This window comes from Sciurus vulgaris, assembly GCF_902686455.1.
Source record: "Sciurus vulgaris genome assembly, chromosome: 12".
Taxonomy (NCBI): domain Eukaryota; kingdom Metazoa; phylum Chordata; class Mammalia; order Rodentia; family Sciuridae; genus Sciurus; species Sciurus vulgaris.
Window position 1 is genome coordinate 61,517,339 of NC_136473.1, and position 25,652 is coordinate 61,542,990.

The 25,652-nt window shown below is 42.2% G+C and overlaps 1 protein-coding gene and 1 pseudogene across 11 annotated transcripts in view; one reads left to right on the top strand and one right to left on the bottom strand.

The window, feature by feature from the left end:
* SUSD4 (sushi domain containing 4) overlaps positions 1–25,652 on the top strand; it is a 132,398-nt gene that overhangs the window by 39,655 nt on the left and 67,091 nt on the right. Inside the window, exon 1 of one of the 10 annotated variants that reach the window (XM_079106699.1) lies at positions 20,250–20,432. The exons of the other annotated variants lie outside the window; for them this stretch is intronic. Coding sequence (XP_078962825.1) covers positions 20,363–20,432 — 70 coding nt within the window. The 5' untranslated portion in view covers positions 20,250–20,362. Of the gene's footprint in view, positions 1–20,249; positions 20,433–25,652 lie in introns of those variants that run through there. 10 annotated transcript variants of the gene reach the window in all.
* On the bottom strand, positions 13,879–16,202 carry LOC306641556 (RWD domain-containing protein 2B-like; annotated as a pseudogene). The gene has a single exon. The product of its transcript is annotated as an RWD domain-containing protein 2B-like (transcript).

Sequence of the window (25,652 nt, forward strand, 5' to 3'; positions counted from 1 at the left end):
ACCTTGTCCCCTTGTTGAGTTATCAGAACTGTGGAATAAGCAGGATCTAGCGCCATTCTCTGGGAGCTCTCTCAGCCTTGTGACCCAAGTGCAGGGAGTCACACAGTCAGGTTTGAACCGTATAATAGAAAAGTCACTTCCTCTTGCCGTCTGTGGCGTATGTGTGAAGTCAGGATGTGTTGAACCTGGTATAAAACAGATTGTGCACCTTGATGAAGCTTGTTATGAATAGTCTTTCCTTAGAAATTTGTAGAAATACCTGAATGTCCAGTAATAATCTCCTCATCATTCTTTGGGTGATGAAGAGACAAGACAAAGAGTCATGTGTTTGTCTTTTTTTTTTTTTTTTTTGGTGATGGGGGTAGAACTTGGCCTCGCACATGCTAGGCTACATCCCCAGCCTAAGACTTGTGTTTTTTCTTATGGCTAAATTCAATCAAATGATAATGTTATTTGGAAATTCTTTTATTTCTTGATATGTTCTTGTTCACTTATTTAAATAAAGACCTCAGCACATGGGAGGGTTTTCTTGCCTTCTGGGAAAGACAGTAAAGAAGAGATACCAATGCCAAGTCACATAATGAGAAGTGACTTTCATTCCAGGCCTGGTTGGGCATGGAAACCACTCAGACTTCCGAATGCCTGGATTTCTTTCCCCTCTTAGAAATGTGAAGACACAGAAGTCATAGACTCATCTCAAGTGCACGGTGGAGTGTGTCATAGAGACAGTCTCACAAGTGAAGCACCCACACTGGAGCACAGTGCCTTGATCCCTGGTGGGCTGGGGGAATGTGGGGATGTGTTTACAAAGACCCTGTGGGGAGAACAGCAAATACAGCTACAGAGACCATGCCTGCGGGTTCTGCCCATGAGTGCCCAGCACCTCTTCACTCATTCAGATGGAGACCTGTTCAGTCTGGCTCTCCCAAGTGCTGGGGTAGGTGGTATCTCCTCAGCCTAGAGGAAGTCTGCAGTCCTTCTTAAAGAAGGTTTGCTGCCTTGCTAGATTCGGATGTCCTTTGAAGTTCACATGGAGGTGGAGTCTGGAAAGGGAAATATCTGCACTCTGGACTCATCTCCAGAGGAGAAAGGCAAAGTGCAGTTGTGTTTTATTGATCCAGCATCTTTGGAGGAGTGGTACATTCCATGGAAATAAATTTTTCATAAGCCAAGTTTTAATCCTTTAAAAATAACCATTTTGGACCTGAGTGTGGCTCTGTGGTTGAGTGCTTGCCTAATGTGGGTGAGGCTCTAGGTTTAATAATTTCCAGCACTGCAAAAAAATAAGTAAATAAAAACAAAAAAACAATTTAGATGGGGTCCTTCTAAAACATGTATTTCTCTACTTTCTTTAATAGAGAAATTTTCATGTCTTGGGTTTTGTTATGAACAGTCACCCTTATGTGATTCTATGTTAGTGACAGTCTCATTAGCCATGGCCCCAGAAAGCTGTGCCTCTGTATAGTACTTATAGCTTTGATTCTGTGGTTTGCTTTTTTTTTCTTTCTGACCATCTGTAAGTTGTCACTTGCTTCCTAAGTACCTAAGCTCAGTTTACCTTCATAAGCATTTATTGTGTCCTTGCCATGTGCCAGCAGCTGTGTTAGGAATTGGAATCACAAATGGGATGTGGTGGGATGGGGGAAATTTGAAACTTACACACTGCATATAGGTGTGACAAAAATACGAATAAGAAAGTTGCATCCTTTACTTACCGTAGCTTTTCATGTGGCACTGAAGTCACTCTTTAAATGTATTTCCCTTATGCTGAATTAGTTGCTTTGGGTAAGCTCACACTCTTTTGATAATCATTTGAGCAAATTAATTGCAGGTTTAGACCTTCTATCTGGGCTGTTGGCACCAGGCTTGGAGTCCTCAGCCAGCATGACTCTTGGTCTTGAGATCTCTTGGCGTGGCCACCTACCAACTGTTCCTTCTCACTGAGTCTCAGCCTCATTATCTACTTTGCCCCTTGCCCGGGTGGTTGTATTATCAGATTTCCATTACTATAACAAAATCTATGAGGTTGGGTACTTTTAAAGAGAAGAGGCCTGTTTGGATCACAGTTTTGGAGGTTTAAAGTCCAAGATCGGGCAGCCCCACATGTGCAGCCTCTGTTAATGGTCTCACGGTAGATGGCATCAGCCTGTCAACCGAAGAACTTCCGGCTAAACCCCAGTCTTAAAGGTTCCACTGGGATCCAAGCCTCCAACACATGAATCTCTGGGGGGACAAACTGCATCTAAAATGGCAGTGGTCCTCCCTGCAGCTTAGCTATGGAGCCCTCTTTCTTCTCTCCAGAGCAACCTTAAGGCAGGCCTGCTGACTCTTTTCAGTTACCTTACATGTCTTCCACTGGATCCCTTCATGCCTTGGAAGCCAAGGCCCCTCAGGGTGCTCTCTTAGGCCCCTGTCAATCAGAGCCGAACGCATCACCACTTTCTTTCTGTTGTGGACATCTCATTTTGGTGCGGAGACATTTGCACAATGGTTCTCTGCACCCAGAATCTTAAAAGAATGCAGAAAACAAGCACTCTTGGCTTTTAGCTTCTTCCCTTAACTCCACTTCTTCCTTCCTTTTTCCGCTTCTTCCTTTCCTTCCTTTTCCCCTTCCTTCCCCTCCCCATCTTGAGGATTGGCACCCAGGACCAGACAAGCAGGTACATGGAACTTCCCTGCAGTACCACTACTGAAGGAGGGCGGCAGGGCTGTACCTTCTTCTGCCTGGTGGGGGCAGGTGACAGCCTTTCTCCACCATACCCTCCTCTCTGTGGTCTCCTTGGTGTTGTGCTTCCCAAGGGAAGTTCTAGTTGTAATTATGTGAAGGCCGCAGGGAACACGATTATAAGGGAATGAAAAATACATCAGTTTAATATTTTCAAAATATTGTTCCAATTATACAAACATAAATAAAACATGGTCTCTGTCCATGAAAATCTTACTCTAGTGAAGGAGACGAGTTTGTGACTGATAATTTCAGAATGCTTTGGAAAATGCACAGCTCCTGTCACTGTGTCCTCTGCTCCCTGCATCACACGCACACATGTATGCACGACCTACCCAGGCCAGTTACCCTTATGATCTGCATATGGCACTGCCACCTCTTATCTTGTCTCACAGTTATTTTTGTACATATTTGAACTTCTACAGGGCAGGGGCCTTGTGAGTTTTCCAGCACTTGGCACAATGTCCTATTTTCATTTTTTTTTTTAAAGTGTTAAGTCTTGTGCAACATGTAACATCGTGTTTGACACTGAGGTTGCAAAGATAAATGGAACGTGAACTTTTAGAAACTTGCCTTGTCGATGAAGGTTCTCCACAGAATTCAACAGGTCTGTAAACTTAGGTGGGGAAAAATCTTTTTATTTTCAGAAATTTCTAGCTAAAGTTCAGTCTTTATTTGTGGAGGTAGAAAATTGACCAGAGTAATCTTGACAGTCCCATGACATTGTTATCAATAGAAATCATAGATATTTTCATATCACCTACAGTTATTGTCTGTATTTCAAAATATCATTTATATTTATCACTACTTTGAAATTAGTGTAATTCTTAGATACAACATATTATTTGATGTATTAATGAAGAAGTACATATATCACCATATCGCAGATCTGTTCGCTTTAAGTATTTTGATAATGGTGTTGCAATATAAATTTGCTTTAAAATTCTATGCATTTTATTTTATACATTTAAAAACATTGTTCTGAGAAGGGGTTCATGGGCTTCACTAGATTGCCACAGAGACTCATCATATGAAAAAGTTTGGAATATCTGATCTTGTTGGGTCAACAAATACATGATTAAATAATCCCAGCAATATAGAAAGTTCTAGACTAGTGATATAAACAGGACATTTGGGAGTCAACGAGGGAGAGGTGCATATGCTGCCCAGAGAAGTCCACTGAGACTCTGCAGAAGAGATGAAGGTCATAAAGATGATGATGATGGTCAGCACCTATTGATGACTTACCACATACCATTTAGGATTCTAAATACTTTGTATATAACATCTTTAAACCCCTGAATAGCCCTTGGAGGTAAGCACTTACCTAGGAGGTATACATCCCCATATTACAGATGAGGAAACTGAGACATAGAGGGGTTAATTGATCTGCTTCATGCATTTATGTAGAAATTGACTGACTTGGGGTCATGCAGACCTGCGTTTTTCTCTGCCTCCTCAAAGGTGGAAGCAAAGCAGGAAGGAATGCTCAGAGCTGCTAGCTGAGCCCAGAGCAGGGCTCACTCCTCCCCGGCCACGTGTGCCAGTGTTTGTTTCAGAGGGTGGTGAGTCTTGTAGAGTTGGGCAACATCCTGATCAGAGGGGAAGGGGGCTATGATGAAAAGGCACCTGGAACTCTAGGACCCTTTGGCCCGGAAGTTAAGGGATGAGAAAGGTCATGAATGACATTGATAACATGGTGTAACATGTGGAACTTGGAAGAAGTAGATTGAGGAAAAACTTAAAGACCTACCACTTCATACAGGAGTTCCTGTGTGTTTAAATGGTTTCAAGAGTTAAGGCAAATTGGTGAGTGTCAGAGTTGCTAGTGGAGCTGGGTCTGTGACTTGGGGCACAGGCCTGTGGAGATGAGGCTCTGTCCTCAGACTGCTGTTCCTGAGTTCAGGGCCCTTTATACAAAGATACTTTGTATAAAGGTAGTGTTTCCCCAACTCAAAGACTGCAAGAGAGTGGTTCCCTCTCCTTTGGGTGAGTTGCAGGGAGCTAAAGGCTACATTCATCACCTTCCTTTATTTTTGGACTTCTCCCTGCATGTCTGCCACCCATTGGTCTACTGCACCAGGGAGATGTTTATGTTAGCAGGCAAACTCATTGCCCCCCACCTGTGTCTAACCATGGGGGCCTCTGCATGAGGACAGCTGTGTCCATGTCTGTGGGAATATCTGTCCATTCAGATGTTCATAGGGGCCCCAGGAAGCAGAAGGGCACAACCACCCTAGGTATAAAATAAGAGGGGGCTCCTACGTCCGTCCCAGGTTTGTTCTGTGTGCTGAGTGCATTTTTGCTGACAGGCACAGGGCTTCTTAAATACCAGGCCATTCTCACCTTCTCTCCCCCGCTGATGACACTACAAACAAGACAGGGCAGATACCACGTGAGCCATTGCTGTCTCTTGTAGACTTGTGAAATTCATTGAGATGGTGGGGACAGAAAGAGGAGTTGAAAATAGCTTTTCCTGCTCTCACATTTTTTTTTAAAGGACAGAAATGGAACTCCTAGAAGGAATGATTTTTTAAAACTCTCCTGGATGGGAGGGACAAAGGGAAGCCATTGCAAGCTAGCAAGGCATCTGTGCATTGGGCATGACCCTGACTCTCACTCTCTTCTTCATTTAATCTTCACAACTCACTGAATATTCACCTGGATTTGCTCATGAGAAAAAATGGAGTCATAGAAGGAAAGAAAGAACCTTGTCCAGCCAAGACCTCCTTGCTAATTAAGTGGCAGAACTGGTCTCGGGATGATGTCTCATCAGCTGGAAGTCCTTACCTTTCCCATCAATACTTCCACACTGCAAAGGTCAAGGGGCATCTCTAAGCGTATTGCATCTCTGTTTTCTTTGGTAGTTGGAAATGTCAGTATGAAGTTTTTTATTTTATTTTATTTTATTGACAAACAGAAAGAACCATGGATTAAAATCTGCAAGAAGAAAACTTTCCCTAGGAGAGAAGTTGATGCTGTTGAAAGAACAGCTTTATTCCCTCCTGCCAGTGAAAACCAGCTGTGCTCCCTGTTGCTGCACGTGTTGGCTTGTGGGTGAATTTCCAGCCTGGTTCTGTGTGGATGTGCGTGAACCTGCGGTGGAGGAAGAGCCGTCTTGTGAGGAGGTTGTTAACCCAGCCCGATGAGAGGGCAGAGCATGCTGCACTCTCTGATCTGAGAGTGATCAGAAGGCTGAGTAGGAAAGAGCTCCTAGTGAAGTCTAGGCAACTTGGCATAGTCACAGCCAAGCAGATCTGGAGCAAATGTGTTTCTTGGCCTCGTGGTAAACATTGATTTGAGTGTTGTTGTTGTTGTTTTTTAATAATATCCTTCTGGGAATAAAGAAGAATTGTGAGCTTTTTGTAAAGACCACCTCCCCAAGTTGTCAGGTACTTTCTGAAAAACTAAATGGAATTTCAGGACAAAATCTTTTCAGAACCAAATTGAGGTATGAGAAAACTCAAGACTCACTTGGAGGCCTTCCTCTCCCTGCCCACCCTGAGGTAACTACTGCCCCTTACAAAGTCCACTGCCAGTCCCTCATCTTCCCCAGGCCTGCCTCCTCTCCACAGGCACATGTCCCTGCCTCACCTGCCCTCCCTTCCCTGCTTCGGTCAACCAAATTCTATAGTTCAAGACCTTGAGAGGTGGAAACTATGTGTTGGGAGATGTAGGGGAACAGATGAACCAGCATTCAGATTCTGGCCCTGTGCCCTCCTAACTCTGTGGCCCTGGACAAGTGACTTCACTTTTCTGAGACTCTGTTTCCTTGGTTGGAAACAGAGTGTGTGGTGGTGAGTCCTGGCCTCACATTTGCCCTCCACTGGGCATGGCACTGACCCGGTAGGTACATCCTGGATGTGGCAGAAGTCTCTTTGAAAGGGGAGTGAGGAGCTGGGACAGACTCATCCTCAGAGAAGTGGAAGGATGAGGTTGATGGGCTTCTCCGATGGCAGTGTGAGGACATGGAGAGTCCCATAACTGCCTGGTGTCTCCCCTGGTTCCCCCGTTCCCACCCTCTACTCCCACTACCACTGCCCTTTCTCCAGATTTCAGTCTGGCTGGGAGCGTGGAGGCAGTTCTAAGAGAAGCATCCCATCCAATGGAATCCCATAGGCCATGGCCTCCCAGGAGAATGGTATAAAGGGAGGGAGAGACATCCTCCCATTGGTGCTGGTTCCTGGTTGCTGGATCAATGCACGAACGAAGTCCCTTTCCTTCCCCACCAACTTTACCTTGGCTTGGATCTTAACATTTTTGCAGGTCATTCTGTGTTTCACTCACCATTCTGTGCTGTCACTCTTCTTGCAAGTCCCTGCCCCACCTGTCTATGCATCCCTGGTCATTCCAGTGCCTTTCCTTCTTGCCTTTCTATTCAGGGATTAATACCTGGAGCTGCTTTCTCTGAGTGGCCTAGTTCAAAGAGTTTCTCAATGCTTTTGAGTCCCCTTTTCTTTCAGATTCTCCCTATAGAATCAGCCCTATTTTCTCTCTGACCTTTGGAAAACCTACTACTGTAAGTATAGGCTTTTGAGATGAGATTGTATTTGTCTAACATCTCCTTCCCTCCCAATCAGGATTTCTAATTGCAGTCTCTTCCTCCAAAGGCTGGGTCACTTCAGCTTGGACATCAAATTCTCAAAACTCAGAATCACTTTCCAAGGAGGAGCTGCTCTTGTAATCAGATCTGTTCTTTAACTCTTTTTTTTTTTTTTAAACAACAGCACCAGAATAGTTTTTTTTTTTTTTTTCAAAAGAATTTTTACCTCGAACTCCAAAATAGAAAACATAAAACAAGTGGTGGTCCCAGAGCCCCAACTCCTTCAGTGTCCCCTTTTACATCTGAGCAAGTCCTAAAACAACTCACCTCTCAGCAGGGAGAGAATTTGTCACTCTGCTCAGAGATTTCTGGAGCATGTCTGGATCACCTTTCTCCCTTCAAGATTTGTCTGCCATTCATCTCTCCCCCTGGTCTACGGGCCATAGCAGCATCACCACCTCCAGGGCCCCACCCTGAGTCCAGGACTTGAAACAAGTGGTAGACAAGTTAGTCACTTTCAGCTCTGCTCCACCCCCTCTGTTAATATCAGATTTTTTTTTTTCTCACTGTTTATCTAGGATGTGGATATTTCATTTAGTCCCCGTTGCTCCATGTGGCAGGTACTGTTTTCCCCGTTTTGATCATGAGACAGTTTTGGGGAAATGAAAAGGTTTGGTAACAGGCATAGAGTCGCAAAGCTCAGAGATGGTAAAGCTTGAACTCAAGCCCAAGCATTCTGATCCAAATCCAGATCTAGATCACTCTTCACATCTGACACTATGTTCCTGACACTTTCACCACTAGGACTTGCAGTGCAATTCACACCCAACTCCACAGTCACACAGACTCCACAGGTTAAGGACACAGTCCCCAGCAAGACTTCCTTCCCCTCAGGCACCAGCCACAGCTCCAGGGTTTCCAGGCCACCGGTACTTCCAGCCAACTGGCTATACACTCAGGGGTTTCCACTAGCCCTTCAGGCTTCATAATTTGCTAGAATAACTCACAGAACTCGGGAAAGTAGCACATTTAAAGTTTTGTTATAAAGAATACAAATTAGGACCAGTCAAAATAAAAGATGCACAGGTAAGATCAGGGAGGGTCCCAAATACAAATTTCCCATGTCCTGGGGATACATCCCTCTCCTGGTACATCAGTGTGTATTGCTAACCAGGGAAGCTCGCCTGCCTGAGCTTTGTCCCCAGTTCTGTTGGGATTTCATTATGAAGGCATGACTGATTAAATCATTAAGTAGTTGAACTCAGTCTCCATCCTCCTTTCCTCACTTGATGATGTTGGGCTGATACCACATGACTTAAGGCTCCAAGACTCTAGTCACATGGACTGATCCCCATCCTGAGTCATCTCTTTAGCATAAATTACTCAGGGATCACCCATGAGTCACCTTGTTAGCATAAAGTGTTGGGGCCACAAAGACACTTCCACCACTTAAGAGATTTCAAGGATGTAGAGGTAGCCTCACAGCAACCAGGGACAACAGTGGGCCAATATAGCATGGCTTTTTTTGTTCTTTGCTTTTTGCCCATCTCCCCACGTGTTTATGTGGTGTCTGGATGCCCAGAAGCAGGTTACCATGACTTGTCACCAGGTCACATCACCCAGTTCCTGAGTTGAAAATGATCTGAGAAACATGAGCTCTCATCCTACCTTCGTCCAACTGTCCACCTGACTGATGGATAACACCATGAGCAGAGACAGGGAAAATGTATAGCGTTTCCTTGAATCTCTGAATGAGAGAGCCCAGCTTCACAGCTGCACCTCTGTGATTGCAGTCAAATCTGCTGCCCTTGGACCTGGGTTTACTAATCCAGGTCATTCCCAAATTGCATTTGAATAGCATTGCAGAATTTTCTTTTTGTTTTTTTTTTTTGAGATGTGATTTTTAAAATTTTGTTCTAGTTAGTTATACATGACGGCAGAATGTATTTTGACACATTGTACACAAATGGAGCACAACTTTTCTAAATCCAAAGTTCCTCCATTCTCCCCTAGGTCCTCCCCCGATTATGGATCAGCATCTGCATATCAGAGAAAACATTTGGCCTTTAGTTCTTTGGGATTGGTGTATTCACTTAAAATGATCTTCCCCAGCTCCATCCATTTACTTCCAAATGCCATCATTTCACTCTTCTTTAAGATTGAGTAATATTCCATTGTGTATATGTACCGCATTTTCTTTATCCATTCATCTGTTGAAGGACACTTAGTTTGGTTCGTAGTTTAGCTATTGTGAATTGTGCTGCTATAAACATTGATGTGACTGCAATTGCAGATTTTTCTAAGCCCTCAGGTGTCCTTGCCTCTGGGTGCCTCATAGCTCTGAGAGATATACAGGGTAGTTCCAGAGTCCTTACTTCTTAGATTAGGTAACTGGGCTCTGGAAGCTTCTAAAATTTGCCAAAGGTGATGTGTCACTAAGGTGGTGGAGCTGCCTAGCAGCCAGGATTTGGGGGCAGGTGCTCTGTTCCCAGCATCAGCCAGTCTCACCCCATCCCCAGAGAGCTTGAGTGATTTAATACGATCCCTTTTTTCTCTCATTTGGAGTTGAGGCCCAGGCTGCATTCAGTTACCAGCCTATCCTATTTGCCAGCTAATGAGACAAATTGTAGGTTCCATAAAAAATTAAACAGCAGCTGCTTCATTTTCTTCCCATCGAACTTTGAAATTATGGAGATCTCATTTACACGGCAGCTCTAGGTATGGATATGTGGGCCTGCAGGATCCAGGAGTCCTTAAATTTAACCAGAATCATATGTCTTTCAGATTGGTTGATATAAAATATTTTGAGCAACCATTCATGAACTGAACCATTAGCCCTGCAAATGGAGCACATGACTCCTGTTCACCCTGTTGGCTGCTAATTAATAAGCCCTTACAGGTGGAGGCACTACCTGTGGCTTCTCACTGGAATAAAATCAAAGAGATAAAATTGGGAAATGAATCGAGCTTACAGAAAATTAGCAAACAGCTGAATTCTAGAGTGTAAAGTTCTATGCCTCTCTGAGCAATAAGAGGAAGCAGACAGAATTCTAGCTCAAGCCCACATTTACCTACATCCTTAATGCAGATTTTTCTTTTCTTTCTGGTTTGTAATTATAGTGCAGTCTGCATTTTGACACTAGAAAAAGGAGGATTTATCTGCTACAATGTGAGAAGTGTGGAGATTATAATATTTTCCAAGAAAAGCAAACAAGGAAATTCTGAGTCTATTTATGGAGCAAATAAGAATTTCTTTGCAATTTTTCCTTTGCATTCATCTTCAATTTATTTCCATATTGGACTGCTCATAAACACCCTTCACCTCCATCTACCTAACCATGTCATTTAAACCATAAATTAGGCTAGAAATCAGTAGGTAAAAAGGGCCAATGCTTCAATACCCTTTAGTGATATTGATTGATTGATGGGTGGATGGATGGATAAAGCAATGCTGCTCCATAGCAGCACAGATTGTGTAGAGCACCTCTTATGTCATTTGTAGTGTTTCCTTGTATCCTGTAGGTAGTGTTTCAGCTAAGATCAGAGCAGATCTGATTCGGGGAACTGGTGGTATTTCATCAACCCATTTTTTATTCACCCCCATTCTCCCCAAACCAAGTAACTCCACTGACAGCATATTTATAACACAGTGTTTTGGAAATTAAGTGGCTTCAGAGAGGATGCAGCAGTTCATTATCAATATCCACCAGACTACTGCTCATTCCCAGCGCCCATCTGTACCGTTTCTCTCCTGGTCTGGTGGTCTCGTGAGACCTGCCCAGCACAGTTTATTCTCAGCGTGCAGGCAGCCCTCTTGGGGAGGAGAGCTGTGAAGCACTCTGGCCATATTTGAGGTGTCAGCAGCCTTTAGACAATTGCTGCAAACCTTCAGAGCCTTGGCTGGCTCAGAGGTGACGCTGTTCTTCCAGCGGGAAGATGATTGAAGGGAATGACTGAAGGGACATTGTTTCTGCAGGTACCTCTGTGGAATTAAATGCCCACCAGAGCAGATCCAGTCCTCTGTGCCACACACCTCTGAACCTGACTTTTTGTTTTGTCTTGTTTTGAGTCTTGAGACTGTGTGTGTCTATGGAAGCCCACATTTCTTACCCACTCCCAGTTTAACAGTCCTGTGCTATCAGAGCTCATTTTAAAAATAAACATTTGTTCCTTTTGGGGGGGGGGTAGGGGGCACCGGGGATTGAACTCAGGGGCACTCAATCACTGAGCTACATCCCTAGTCCTATTTTGTATTTTATTTAGAGTCAGGGTCTCACTGAGTTGGTTAGTGCTTTGCCGTTGCTGAGGCTGTCTTTAAACTCTTGATCCTCCTATCTCAGCCTCCTGTGCTGCTGGGATTACAGGTGTGTGCCACCATGTCTGGCAACATTTGTTTCTTGTTTATAAGTGTTCATTGTAGAGAATTTGGAAAAATCCAAAATGTATAAAGAAGAATATAAAAATCACCAATTAACATTCAATCTCAACTAGCACAGTTAAAATTTAGGTATGTTTCTTTTCATTCTTTTTTTTTTTCATTTACATGCATTCTTTTTCCATATTCAAGAAAGGTCCTGCTATATACATTTTTTAAAAAGTTTATGTAAGGAATTGTCCCATAGTCATTAATATTTAAGGATTAGGAAATCTTCAAAAGCATAATTTAATGGCTTCAGAGCATTTTATCATATGAATTTATCATTAGCTTATTTATTTAGCTCAGGTAACTCATATAGGAGCTCTTGGAAAAGTTCTATCTGACAAACATGTTTGGGAATAGGGTGCTATGAAATTTTATCCAAGAATTTTCAGTAAAAGAACAGAGTCCACATCGTGTTTCAGCCCAAGGTCACAGCATTACAGCTGTGCTTATGTAGGAATCATAGCACTGGGCTTCAGAGGCTGGCTCTTACACACAGAGCAGTGTACAGAGTCACTGACCTCTCTATTTAGTTAAAGGGGCACTATCTGGAGATGTCTTCCTGAAGGTGAGGGATGGCTTTGGACAACTGTGGAACTCTCGAAATATAATATGGGCAGCCTTTACTAGTCCCATCTCCAGCTAATCATCTGTGGAACACAGGGAGCCCACCAGCAATCCCAGGCATACCCTGGTGGTGTCCAGCCATAGCCCTGGAGTCTTCGTGTAGACAAGATGACAGAACTCAGCAAGGAACTCTAGTGGAGTTGATGTGACACTCTTTAAGCAAGAGAGGTCACACGGAAGAAACCAAATTACCCATTTTTTAATGAATGATAAAGCAAAGTCAGGCAAACTCTACTAGTCAAAGGCACATCTGGGGGTTGTCCAAAAAGACCAGTCCTTTGGTGGAAGACATCACGTCTTCAGGGATGATTTCTATGGAGGACTCGTACATTCCAGAATGGCTACCAGGGTCTCTCCTCCCTGTTCATGCAAAACTTATATACCAAGAACAAGGCTTCTGGTGGGGAAATGTAACATCCCTTTATTTCTCTAAATTAAATTGCAATCCAGCCAACATCTTGGGCACTACTTTCTGGGAGGACTCAGGCAGCCCCTTGAATCAGGGGACAGTGATTGAATCAAGGGACAGTGGGCACTGGGACATCTGGACATCTCTCCTACTGGCTTCAGCCTCTTTTCTAGCCCTGGATGGCACTCTCAGCCCAGCCCACTGGCCCTTGTGCAGAACCTATACAGGTCCTACTCTCCCCTCCAGAACCTCTGCATAGGCTCCGGGCTGCTTCCCCCAGACTCCACTTTCTTCTGCAAGCAAAGACAATCAACTTGAAATAGGCTGACAGCACAGTGCCAGGTATGAAGGGAATACTTGGATTCCATCCAAAACAGGAATTTGTTCTGCCTGCTGGGGTGGCAGAGATCTTCAAGATGGTTGTGGATTGTGTGTGCTATGCTACTTCTTTATGTGATTTTTACCTTGAACCTCTGTTGTTTGGTTGCAACAGGTTTTGTTTTTAATGTCTTACCCTGCAACGCTTTGAGTTGGTTTGTTGGAAGAGGAAGAAAAACAACTCTGTGGATCCAAAGAATGATGTTCCCTCAGTGTTTTGATAGAATCAAACGCAAGTGCGTTTGAACAAATTCAGTCATCCTCTAAAGGAAATTCTTTCTATCTCATCCTCTTTAGAGGCTGTCCTTTATGGTTCACAACATCTGTACCTTTTCCTGGAGATGAATCTCACCAGTGGTCCAAGGAATAAGTGCCATTAGGTCAAGATGCCTGTTGCAGCAGGGGGTCAAGTATTGCTGAGGTGTGTCCTGCCACCCTTGGGGTAGGAATGGACTTGCATTAAGGATCATGGGCCAGGATTAGGAACTTGGCCTCATTCTCTAACCCTTCTCCTCATCAGAGTTGTGTGAACTTACACAGTCATTTACACTTTTTCAGTCTCAGTTTTCTCATCTATGAAACAGGGAAAATTATTTAGGTTAGTTCTAAAAAAATTTTTTTTTTGTAATAACATTCTGTAGTTTCTGTACAACATTTGTTTATTGTGTTCTTACACATTATTTCTAGGTTTTCAGAATATTTTTTCAAAGATACTATTTCACTTAAATAGCTCTGTAAGGGAGATAGGTGATAAAACTTGTTTTTTTTTTTCAGGCAATGTGTTTATTTGACTCTAGATTGAGTTGCCAAAAATTAATTTTCAGAAAGTCACTTCCAGAATGAAAATATTTGTCAAAATCCAAATTACCAACACAAAATTCTCTATATTACCAATTTGGTAAGATAAGTTAAAAAGTCCAAGCTCCACTCATGTCTCAGCCTTTTGTGAGGCAAGTCCAGGAAAAGGGGCAGAGTGTAAGTATACTAAACTGAAGACGAACTGCAAAACAACTAAGAAAAACTGCACTATCAGTATATCAAGTGACAGGGGTAGACCCTGGCCTAAAGCTGTGAAAAAATCAAGATCGATTTGACAAACCAGCTTTCAGCTGCTACCAACAAGAAAGAAATTTAATAGAAATTTAAACAAAACTGGTTTTATTTCATAAGATGTCTACAGATAGTCAGGGTATGGTACTAGGTCAGCAGCCCAACATGATGAACATTGGTATCTCTTTGGTTCCCTTTATCCTTCCTTCCTCATGTTTGAAAGGACCACTCCAGCTTCTGCCATATCTTCAGTATGTGTTTCAAAACTAAGGAAAAAGGTGGCTTAGCCACTTTTATTACTTCTATTGGGAAGCAAATCTTTCTCAGAAATCCTGCAAATGTGTCCTAAGGCTACCTGTAACTGCAAGAGTCTGGGCAGGTGAGCAGTTAGCTTTCCCAACTTCTTTACTGATGGCAGGTAAAGGAGAAGGGTGTTGGGAATGGCTGACAAGTTGGGCCACCAACATTATCTTCACATACAAGTAATTTCTTTTTCAAAATGGGTAATTTTATGTCAAGAAATTTCTGTTGATAATTTAAAGATTAAAAATTGGAACTCATTCTTTAAATCATGAAATATTTTTATCAACTGCATTTCTTTTTCTTGCTTTATTTTCCCCCTAATGTTCAATAAGGGAAATATAGAACTAAAATAAAATTAATCCTTTCTTAAACTTAATGGATTATTCTGTGGTACTGAGGATTGAACACAGGATCTTATGCATGCTAGGCAAGTGCTCCAGCACAGAGTTACATCCCCACCCCTTTTTTAAGTTTTTTATTTTGAGAGAGGGTCTTGCTAAGAAGCCAAGGCTAGCCTAGAACTTGTGATTCTACCTCAGCCTCCTGAGTTGCTGGGAATACAGGTGTGTGCCACTGCAGTTGGCTTAAAATTACTTAATCTTTCAAGAAAGAGTAGGCAAAACCAAAAAGTCAACAGTGACAAAATACTTTCAACCACTCTTCTCCTTAGTCACTGTCCTTCTACAAAAAACATCTGGAAAACATCCCCACATCCTTTGGCATTTAAGAACTGATACAGCTGACCAAAATCCATGTGGTTTCCTCTAGCTCCATTAACATTGAACACTTTTTCTTCAAAAACGGAAAATCTCCTTTGTCTTTCCATTTCATCATTTGTACCATCAAAAGGAATGTCTTCTCGATGGCGAATTAAGATTCTCTTCCAGTTTAGTTTTCTGAGTCTTGACCAAAATTCTTCACAGGCACTTTGTGGACCTTCCACACAAACAACACTAGGTTTTCCAGGCATACTAAACCCAGACAGGGAAAGCTCCTTGGCCCACTCTAGAATATTCTTTATTTTGCATTTGTTGTAGATGTGATGGCTGTAGATTCAAAGTCTTGTAAGAGTGTGATCGACTGACTGGACTGGACTTTCTGTGGTGGGGGAAGATGGGGTATCTCTGCTGACATAGACTGAGGCATGTTCTCTAACCCATTCTGTGGCATTCAATACACAGACATCTCCACAACAATTTTCCTGCAGGTATGCAGTCAGATCTGTGTTCAGCTGGGTCTGCTGGGATCTACTTAATAATACTGATCTGACAGTAATTTCGGGTAGAACTTCAGGATATTTAAAGGGAAGAATGCAGGCCAGAGAAAATATCACCATTGACTTCTCAGATATGTCCAGGTTCATATTGATGGTATAGTACACTTTTGAAGATCGCCCCTCCATAGTCTTTTTTTCAACACAATCTTTCAGTTCTGCTAAAGTCAGCTGGTCATTCACTATGAGCTCATTCTCACCAGGGAACATACTGGCCAGAAGCTCTAACTCAGAGAGCTGGGCCTCTGCTTGCTCTATCTCAATCATATTTGGACATCTGTTAGGTTTCTTTATAAAAAGATTTTTGTGAAATCAAACACCATTATTTAAATCAGTGGCATCTTCACATCATTCTTTCTCATCTTTATAAAAGTTTATCAAGCAGCTATTATATGTAAAGTTTTGTCCTTCATGTCTTCCTGGTGCTACTTAGTTTGAGGATCAGGATGCACATCGTTCGGGAGGCTTCGAGCCACAGACCAGCACCAGGTACCCACACTTTCACCGAAAGATTTAATTAGCTTCATAGATAACCCATCTAAGAAGACGTCCCACACCGCCACACCGCCACACCACCGCGCTCAAACTTCCGTCGTGGTCTCTAAAACTTGGTTTTTATCATAGATTATTATTTAAATAAATTATCTGCTGGCATAATCCCAACATTTGTTGCTTCAACCTAAAATGGTTGAATCAGGGGACAGTGGGCACTGGGACATCTGGGCAAGTTATTTTATGGTAAATTTATACAGGTGACAGAAGCAAGAAGTTTCTTTAAGTTTTCTTAAAAACAAACGAGACTAAAAAATGCAACAGAGCCCTCATTTCTTCATTACTTGCCTAAGCATGTACATAGGTTTACCCATTGATATGTAACATGGTGGTGAAAAAGGACAGTTGTCTTGTACCTACTGTCTTAAGTCAGCAGCAATTTCTCTTCCATCTTTTATTTCACAATCTGCTATAGTTTGGATGTGGAATGACCCCTGAACACCCATGTGTTAACGACTTGGTTTCCAGTCTGTGGTGCTATTGGGTGGTAGTGGAGCCTTTAAGAGGTGGGGCCTAGTGGGAGGAAGTTAGGTCATTGGAATCATGCCCATGAAGAAGGGGACTCTGGCCCCTTCTTCTCTTTCTTTTGCTTCCTTGCTGCCATGAGGTGAGTTTGCTCCACCTTACACTCCCTGCCTCAGTGTGCTACTTCACTAGAGACCCAGACTGATGAACCAGTCAACCATGGTCTGAAACCTCTGAAACTGCAAGCCAAAATAAACCTTTCGTACCTATAAGTTAGATTATCTCAGGTATTTTGTCACAGTGGCAGACTGCCCCCCCCCCAAATGTACTGGGGAGGGTACTTGAGAATGTAAAGAGAGATTACAAACTTCACCTATTACCTGGATTCAAGTTGGTGAATGAACTGTTAAGGGGAAAGAATAAACAGTATCACTATAAAAGGTCATTTGAAAATTGTTACTGTTAACAGTTGGATTTTCATAAAGTGATTGTGACAACTAATCCCATCAAACTGTTATACTGATCTCATGGGGATGCTGTGGGGATGTAATGAGATGGGGTATGTAAAATGCTTTGTAAACTGTGAAGTTGTGTACATGTGGAAAACATATTTTAGTATTGCTCTAAAGCTGTTGCTCACAGAAAAGAAAGCAAATTTGATTATCTTAAAAAAAAATAACACATGGCCATAGGCATATTTATATTGCATTCTAGAAAGGTTTTTTTTTTTTTTTTTTTTGTTAACTACTTATAAACTATTTTCTGGGCTGCTTCAGTCTAAGTGCTTGTGCTCTGGAGGTTCTTACCAATTTTTATCAAGAAGAGATTAGAAATTGTGGAATTTAGAAGTAGAAAGACCCGAGACACTACCCACTTCTCATTGAGTGGGAAGATATTGAAACCCCGAAAGACCAAGTTACTTGTCCAGGGTCACAGAGCTAGCAGGACAGGTGATGTGAATTATACTTGCTAAGAATTTGTTTTAGAAGAGAGCCACATCTTTAAGCATACCAGTCAGTTTTTTTTTTTTAAATGTATCCAGCCTCATTCAAATATTTGCACAACTGATAATCCTAAAAAATTTAGGTCAATTGCAAAATTTCCCTGCCACCATCTTCCTGAAGATGAGAGGAATCCTCAGATTTTTTTTTTTTGCATGGTTGGTTCTGTGTTTGCTTTGTTTCAAAAAGATAAAGGTTGATTCTGTTTTTCTGTGTTAGAATACCACAGTCTGGAATAATTTTGTTATGTTGCTGGGCATGCTTTTATGGAGCAGTATCATGAGACTGGAATAAAATCACATTACGAGTTAGCATTGTTATCAGTTTTATTGAAGCTGAAACTGAGTGAAAGGATTTAGGAATAATTGGGTAATCAAAGCGAATTAAATCAAGAGGGGGAAAATATCAGTTCTGGCATCAAATGGGAACTGCTATGACTTCCACATCTGTGGTCTTTATCCATTTTAATCAAGTCTAAATTATGCCATTAAGACTTATTTTTGCAACGTTTACACTTACTCAGACATAGCGGACTGTTACATTCATCTCTGGATATTTCTCAAAACATTAAAACATTCTCACTATTTCTAGGGAAAAGTTACCTAACTTGATTAGCATCCAAACATTCAGAGTTGATATTATGTTTATAACCACGGGTGCAGTGTTCCATGTAGTTTCTGGGAAATGGAATTAACATACTAAGCTTTCAACCCATGTAGATGAATTCTGCATCCCTTAAACTCATTGTTGTTTTTTCAGAAAAGTAGGTTTAAGTGGTGTCTCATTAGTATAAATCTGCTATAATAAATAGCATATCATGCTATTAGTGTGGCAGAAATATTGCTATAGAAACTAGCCCAGTCTTGCTTCCTCATGTTCCTTTGCTGTATTTCCCAAGGGATACTGCTTTTGCAGTAAAAAATCTGGTTAGCCTAATAAATAGTAATGGTGATCAGCTTCCCTTCATTCCCCCTCCAGATAGCTCTTAAAAATGTAACTGATAATACTCTGAATTTTGGAATGAAGTGGCACTAAGTTCACAAACAGAAAACTTAATTAAGGAAACTTTAGTTTCCTTTCTTGCAATTTGAATTTCCTTTGAGTTTTGTTGATTTTGTGCATGTGAATTGTTTCTTATTGGAAAGTTTATTTTAAACCTCTCCTTTTGCTCTGAGCTCTTTGTTCATAAGTCTTAGAATCCTTGGTGTTTCTGTTGTTGGTTTGGTTTGGTTTGACTTGCTGATACCTGGGGATACACACACAAGCCTGTGTGGACCTAGGGGGTGCTTTGGAGCTTGATTGCTCACCCCAAGAGAGACCTTTGACAGCCTTCCACCAGGAAGTGGCTGCTGTCTCTTAGAATGAAGGCCAGAGCTATTCACGTGCTGAAAACCTCTGACCCTCAGATTTCCCCTTCATGCTCTTGGAGAAATCGGAGTAGAGTTCTTTCTCTGGAGGTTTGAGTGTTACTGTTACTGTTTCGTGGCCTAACCATTTGGCCAAGAGATGAACTCCTTTAGAAGTATTTGTTGTCTAAGTTCAGCAGTCATTATCAAAGACATTTGATTTGAGGTCAAGTTAGGGAAAAGGATAGGCGTGGATACTTTTCAGAGATTAAGGTGGCTCTAGGAAATTAAGACAATTTCCTCTGTTCTTGCTCTTTAGGGAACTGGTTCAGTGTTAGTAACATAACAGGTTGCATACATTGATTGTGCACTTGCCATATGCCACTTACCACCTCACACGTATTTACATCTCATGTGACTTTCACAGTAGCCCTGGAAGTAGGTACTGTTCTTATAACACCCATTTCATAGGTGAAGAAACTTGAGACAGAAGTGTTAAGCAACTTGCCCAAGGTTATACAGGTAGGAAACAGCAGAGCTGGGATTCCAACCACAGTCTCACCCCAGAACTTGTGCCCTTAGGCACCAGGCACATTATTTCAAGTAAATATGTTTTCAAATATCAATGCAAAGTGGAGCATGTGAAAGCAGTGTTTTTCAAACACTTTGTGACCCACTGAAAGAAATACAGTTTACATTGCCGACAAGCATGTGTGCACAAATAAAATGGTACAATGCTCGCCCTGTGTAGGAGGCACTCTGACTTTTCCTTTCTATTTCACTTAATTTCTAAAGAGTGCTGGTTGTGACCCTGAAAACTGATTTTAAGGCCTACTCTAAGGTCACAACTTGCAGATCAAAAGCTACTGAACATCCTGGATGTAGGCTGACTGTTGGGGACATCCTGGCTCCCATTGCTGAATGAGTGCCTGACAGCTAACTCCTTCCCACCCCCAGTGCCCAGCACTGTTTGTGGACAGAGTAAATATATAAACAGATTATAATTTTTCTTTTCTCATCTCTGTTTGTTTTGATACCTATCTCCCCTTCTTCCCCTTTTTTTTTTTTTTTTTTTTTTTAAAACAAAGCTGAAATTTTGCCAAACATAGAGATTGTTTAGACTGGAACACAGACGGTCATGAAATAATTAATAATGACATTGTTATGGAAATATGTACTATAATGAATTTTTATCAAGCAAATCACATTTCTCCCTGAGATTTTAGTTGTGATTTTAACAGTGTGTTGTGTCTCCTGCTGTTTCTACCACATGCTGGTCCTGGGACCTCTTCTTATTCTTGTAGGATCTCCTCAGGTCCATACTGGTCTCTCCTCCATAGGTAAGCTGGTTTACCTGGGCTTTCTTCCAGCTCCATCACTACAAGGGTCAAGGCATTCCTGAGCAACCCAGTTTAGCCGTCAGGCCTTATGGCATTTTCTGGGAGTTGTTTGGTAGCCTCTAAACTATCATTAGGGAAGACACTCTCATTAGGGAAGAGGATCCTCTGAATGCCTGAGCCTGACCTTGGCTCAGGAGAGACCTCCAGAACACGTGGAACTTTTCTAGAATGTGACTCTGGAGGAGCCCTCCAGCTCTTGTCAGTGCAGACCCACACGTTAAAGCGATGTCAGGAACCTGGTGGGCAGGGAATGGGCCAGCCCAAATGTATGTTGGCTGCAAGGTGGGTGGAAACTGTGACATGCCAGTTAGTTCTGTGTCATCTAACCACCAATGTCCAGGAGCATCATATTTTAAAATATTGACTTTGGACTTGGCTTATGTTCTAAACATTAGGTTTAACTTAATATGATTTCTTTAATGCTGCTTCTTTTTTCCTCTTCTTTTCATCGCTGATATCTTGTTATAGGTACAACACTAACTGAAATTGTTTCTGGATAGTTTTCTTACCCTGGTCAAGACAGGATGTCAATACATGTGTTCATTTAGAAAAAATAAGTCCAGGTAGTTCTAAGAGCAAGGGACTTTTGAGATGGTCGAAAAACTGACAGTGGTACAGGGAAAGGTATGTGTTTGCAGCAGGGAGATGGTTAAGAGACCCACTTATCCACAGACCCCTAGGACAGTATGAGGATTCATTTTGGTTGGTCTCTTCATCTCTTTACAATTTAAGCTCAATAACTGTATTTTCAGCATTTTGAAAAGCAGAAAGATTTTTGGACTTTTTTTCTAATGGGGCACAGGGTTCCTCTCTACTATAAAATTTTTTTGAAGCACAGAGACGGTCTGCAAGAAACTTTATCTGCATTGCTGGTGATGAGGAAAAGACAGATTTCAGCCATGGGAAGCTGGAATTAGAATTTAAAATCAATGTAGGAAAGCCCATCAGTGGTCAAGAGAGACTTCCCCAAACTTAACACCTCTTTCTCTTTATTCTTTGACTACCGAGGCATTATGCACTCTATTCTCTAGGACTGTTTCATGCAACAGGGTTTAGGATCTGGGCTTGGGTTTTGTTTTTCCCAAAGACATTTTCATCACCAGAATATACTACAGAACCACATTGTAGTCACTAGATGTTTGATGACCACCTGCTTAGATTCATGAATGTGTTAGATGACAAGTCATGTTCCCTGGCCTCATCACACTGAGATATATGCTGAAAAGTGTTGACTTTGACCCTTGTGGATTTTTTTTACATTTAATCATTAAACATTTCAGCATTGCTATTTGCTGAGCCCTGCTTTAATAGATTCAGGGACACAAAAATATTTTCTAATGTTCTTTCCCTCAGAGAGTTGATAGCATCATAAGAACCATGTCATCACACACTGAAACATGAGCCAGATGTGGTGGTGCTGCCTGTAATTCCAGCAGCTCTGAAGGCTGAGGCAAGGGGATCACGAGTTCAAGGTCAGCCTCAGCAACTTAGCAAGGCTATAAGCAACTCAGCAAGACCCTGTCTCTAAATAAAATATAAAAAAAAAGAGCTGGGGATGTGGCTTAGTGGTTGAACACCCCTGGGTTCAATATCCAGGTACCAAAAACAAAAACAAAAAACAAAAAACAAAACACAACTGAAATATGAGAGTAGAAGGCTAAGTGGAGACAGTGATGCTAATGGCAAGAACCCTGGACCGAGAGTCAAAGATCCAGGTTTTAGTTTCAGCTCTGCAATTAGCTGTTAAGGGACCAGCCCCTTAATCTCTCCAACCAGCTGATTTTAATGCCAACTGTGTGAGTCTGCATTAAGTGCTTTGGGGCTGAGAGCAAGACTTGGTGATTGCTCTCGATTCTGTTTAATATTTGCAAATATATCTGTTTAAGCTTCTGCAGGGATGGTCCTTTCTCACTAGCTCTAGGACCCTTTCACTAAGAAAATGCATACAAAATCAATTTTTGTGTCTATATCCTGTTTCTCCCCCCAAAGACTCATATAGCAGTTTACAGAGTAATAGAAACCCAGCCCTAGTTCTAAATTGATTTGGCTACATTTGATACACTCTTCCTTTCTAGAATATGACTTTTCAGTTATAATAGCCCAAAAGATTGCTTTTCACACCTCTTTCATTTTTATGATTCTTTTCAAAGACTTCTTACATTGCTCACAGTATAACTGGTAGCTTTCAACAACTCAAAAGTAACCAAACCAGAAGTGTCAAGACCTCATAATCAGACTGAGGGTCTGATGCATGTCTTTGTATGGGAAGAGAGGGGCAGCCACAATCCCTGATCCTCATACAGATTTTTATTAGGAGATAATCAAAATCCTCCATTGAGGACCAGAGTCCAAATTACAATTCTGCCCTTGCTTTGATCTAGGGTCACAATGCTGGGCAAAAAACCTAGTACCAGCAATGATGATGCCAGTGCCCGAGAGGGAGATGCTGACTGAGCAAGCCACCTCTTGTGTCAGCACCGAAGGGGACTGTAGGTTGGGATGCTGCACCTGGGCTATCCAGATCCCATGGCCCAGGTACTGCCCTCACCTGGTGAATTGCTTACCTGAACTCAAGGAATCTGAGAGAAATAGCATCCTCCAGAGATGGGGAAAGACAGCATTTGTACCAGTCACATGTTTTAAATGCCTAAATACCTTAGGAAGACTGTGTATATCTGGGTTCTCCAAAATAAATAGAACCAATAGGAAGATTATTATCTATATCTATATTTATACTATATCTACCTGCCTACCTATGTCTCCTGGAGACCCAGGAGAGCTTGTGGTGTAGTTCAAGTCCAAGTCCAAAGTTCTGAGATTCAGAGGACCCAGGGGAGCCAATAATGCAAGTTTTGATCTGAGTGGAAGTCTAAAGACAGGATAAGACCTCTGTCCCAGCTGAAGGCAGTCAGATGGAGAAAAGGGATTCTTTCCCACTTAGTGTTTTGTCTGATTCAGGTCTCCACCCATTGGGTGAGGACTGCGTGTTTGGGACAGCAACCTGCTTTACTCAGGCTACAAATTCTAATTCTGAACTCAGCCAGAAGCACCTTCAAAGACATGCCCAGAATAATGTTGCACCAAATATCTGGGCACCCGTGGCCCAGTCAAGGAAATGCATAAAATTAGCCATCATGAAGATCAGCTCTTGTATGTACATGTGCTGAGTTGGATGTAGGAGGAAATTGCCGGGGAATGCCACTCTTGAGGATTGATCAAGGCGTGATTCCATTCCATTCTGTGTGTGCTTTTCTCTTCTCCAAGTGTGACTACTTAGTTTTCAAATATAAGCAGAATTCAAAGAACTTGGGCAGGAAATAAATTGAAACTTCAAGAATACAGGTTCTTAGGGTAAGATTATTTGAGTGGGCCTGCAACCCAAACAGTTCTCCACTCCTCTTCTCTGACACCTACACCAGTCCACTCCTGAATGGATACACCATCAGATGGAGCTGATTATCATCATTACAGAAGGATCCTAACAATATAGCTCTACAGAAAAATGACACAGGCTAGAAACTGATATACTGGGGAATAATTTGAAAAGTGTAATCTGATCTCTGGAAAGCCCTAGAAAATTACTATTTCTCTCAATGGGATTAGTTGTCCAAAATGAAGAATATCCTCTTCTTCTACTATCCTGTCTTCTGGTTGCTTGCTCTCCACAACTTTTCGTTCCTCTCTTCTGTGACAACAACTGGATCTGGTGACCAGCAGCATTGATCATTAACACTGGACCAGGCACAGAAACATGCTCAGAAGTTGGCCACGGTTAAACTAAAACTGAAGTAGATGGGAATGTTCTTTAACAGAAAGGAATAATAATTGGATTCATAAGGAGATTCTGTTGCTCTCACATTATAATTTTCATGAAGCGCTCATCATTTATTTATTACCACAGGAATCATTTCCCTGATGGATTCAGTCATTTTTCTGATGGGTCTTCAACCCTCCTTGAATTATTTGTCCTCTGAGACAGGACAGCTTTGTGATCAAGGACAGGGGATGTGGCCATCTGAGAGGATGTGGCAGTCAGCAGGTCTGACTATTGGCAAGGAATGAATGTGTGTTATGGGTGGGGTGTGGGGACAGATGTTTCAACCAAAGCCTAAGGACAGACCTACCTCTGAACCCCATATTGGTAAGGGAGCAAGAGGGCTGAGGTGTTTGGGGTTGTGGATTTGGAGAAAATTAAGGAAGCTGCTCACTCAGATTGCAAGAAGAAAGGAAAATGGAAGGGTTTTAAGAGGGAATGTGTTTTTGCTGCAGGAGAACATTTCATATCTGTTCCATTGTTGGAATATATAAGCTTTTTGGACTTTGGGGCTATACATGGTACTGCTTGGTGGAGTGGGGCTGCATGGGGTCCAACAGAGTAATTGGTGTGCAGTTCCTGACTTATCCATTCATATACCCGTCTATCCATTTTACCCCTCTACCCATTCATCCGTCTGTTCATCATCTAGCCATCCACCCATCCAGCCACCTATTCATCTATCCTGTGTAAGCAGCACCTGCAGAATGAGGAACACCTGAGAGAGGTGAGCCTGGGGTGCCTTGATGGGAAAGGGATCTTTTTAGACTTTGAAAGGGAAGATATTGCTCTCTGAAGATATTGCTGTTAGCTGAGTCCCACACCATGCATGGTATGGAGCACATCCTCCTCTCAGTAGAAGTTCTGGCATGACTTCTCTTCCTGTTTTGGTGTAAGACAAGTTCTCTTCCAGTCTTGGGTCCTCTCCCCACTGATATCTGGGGGGTGGGCAGTTTACTCTCACTGCCTCTCTTTCTCTCTCCATTGTTTCTCTCCCTGCTGTGTGGAGACATGTTCAGCTCTCTTTCATCTTAACATTTTAATACAACAATGATAAAAATCGTCCCTTGACCCTACTTCATGGGTAGCTGCCTCCCTTTTTTCTTCCATTCACACTGAGCACACTAACTGTGGACTTATCTCTTTGAATATTGACAGACAAGCTCCCTCTCCAAGATCAGTTTTTCCCTGTCCCTTAAGCTGCCTGAGCAGTTGTCCCAGTGGATGCTCTTGACCTCTGCTTAGCTGACCAGTGGGTGACGTCTGATGCAGCATCCCATTCCTTCCTGAAACACTCTCCCTTGTTCCTTCCTTCTGGATGACCCTTGATTCCCCATGTGTTTCAT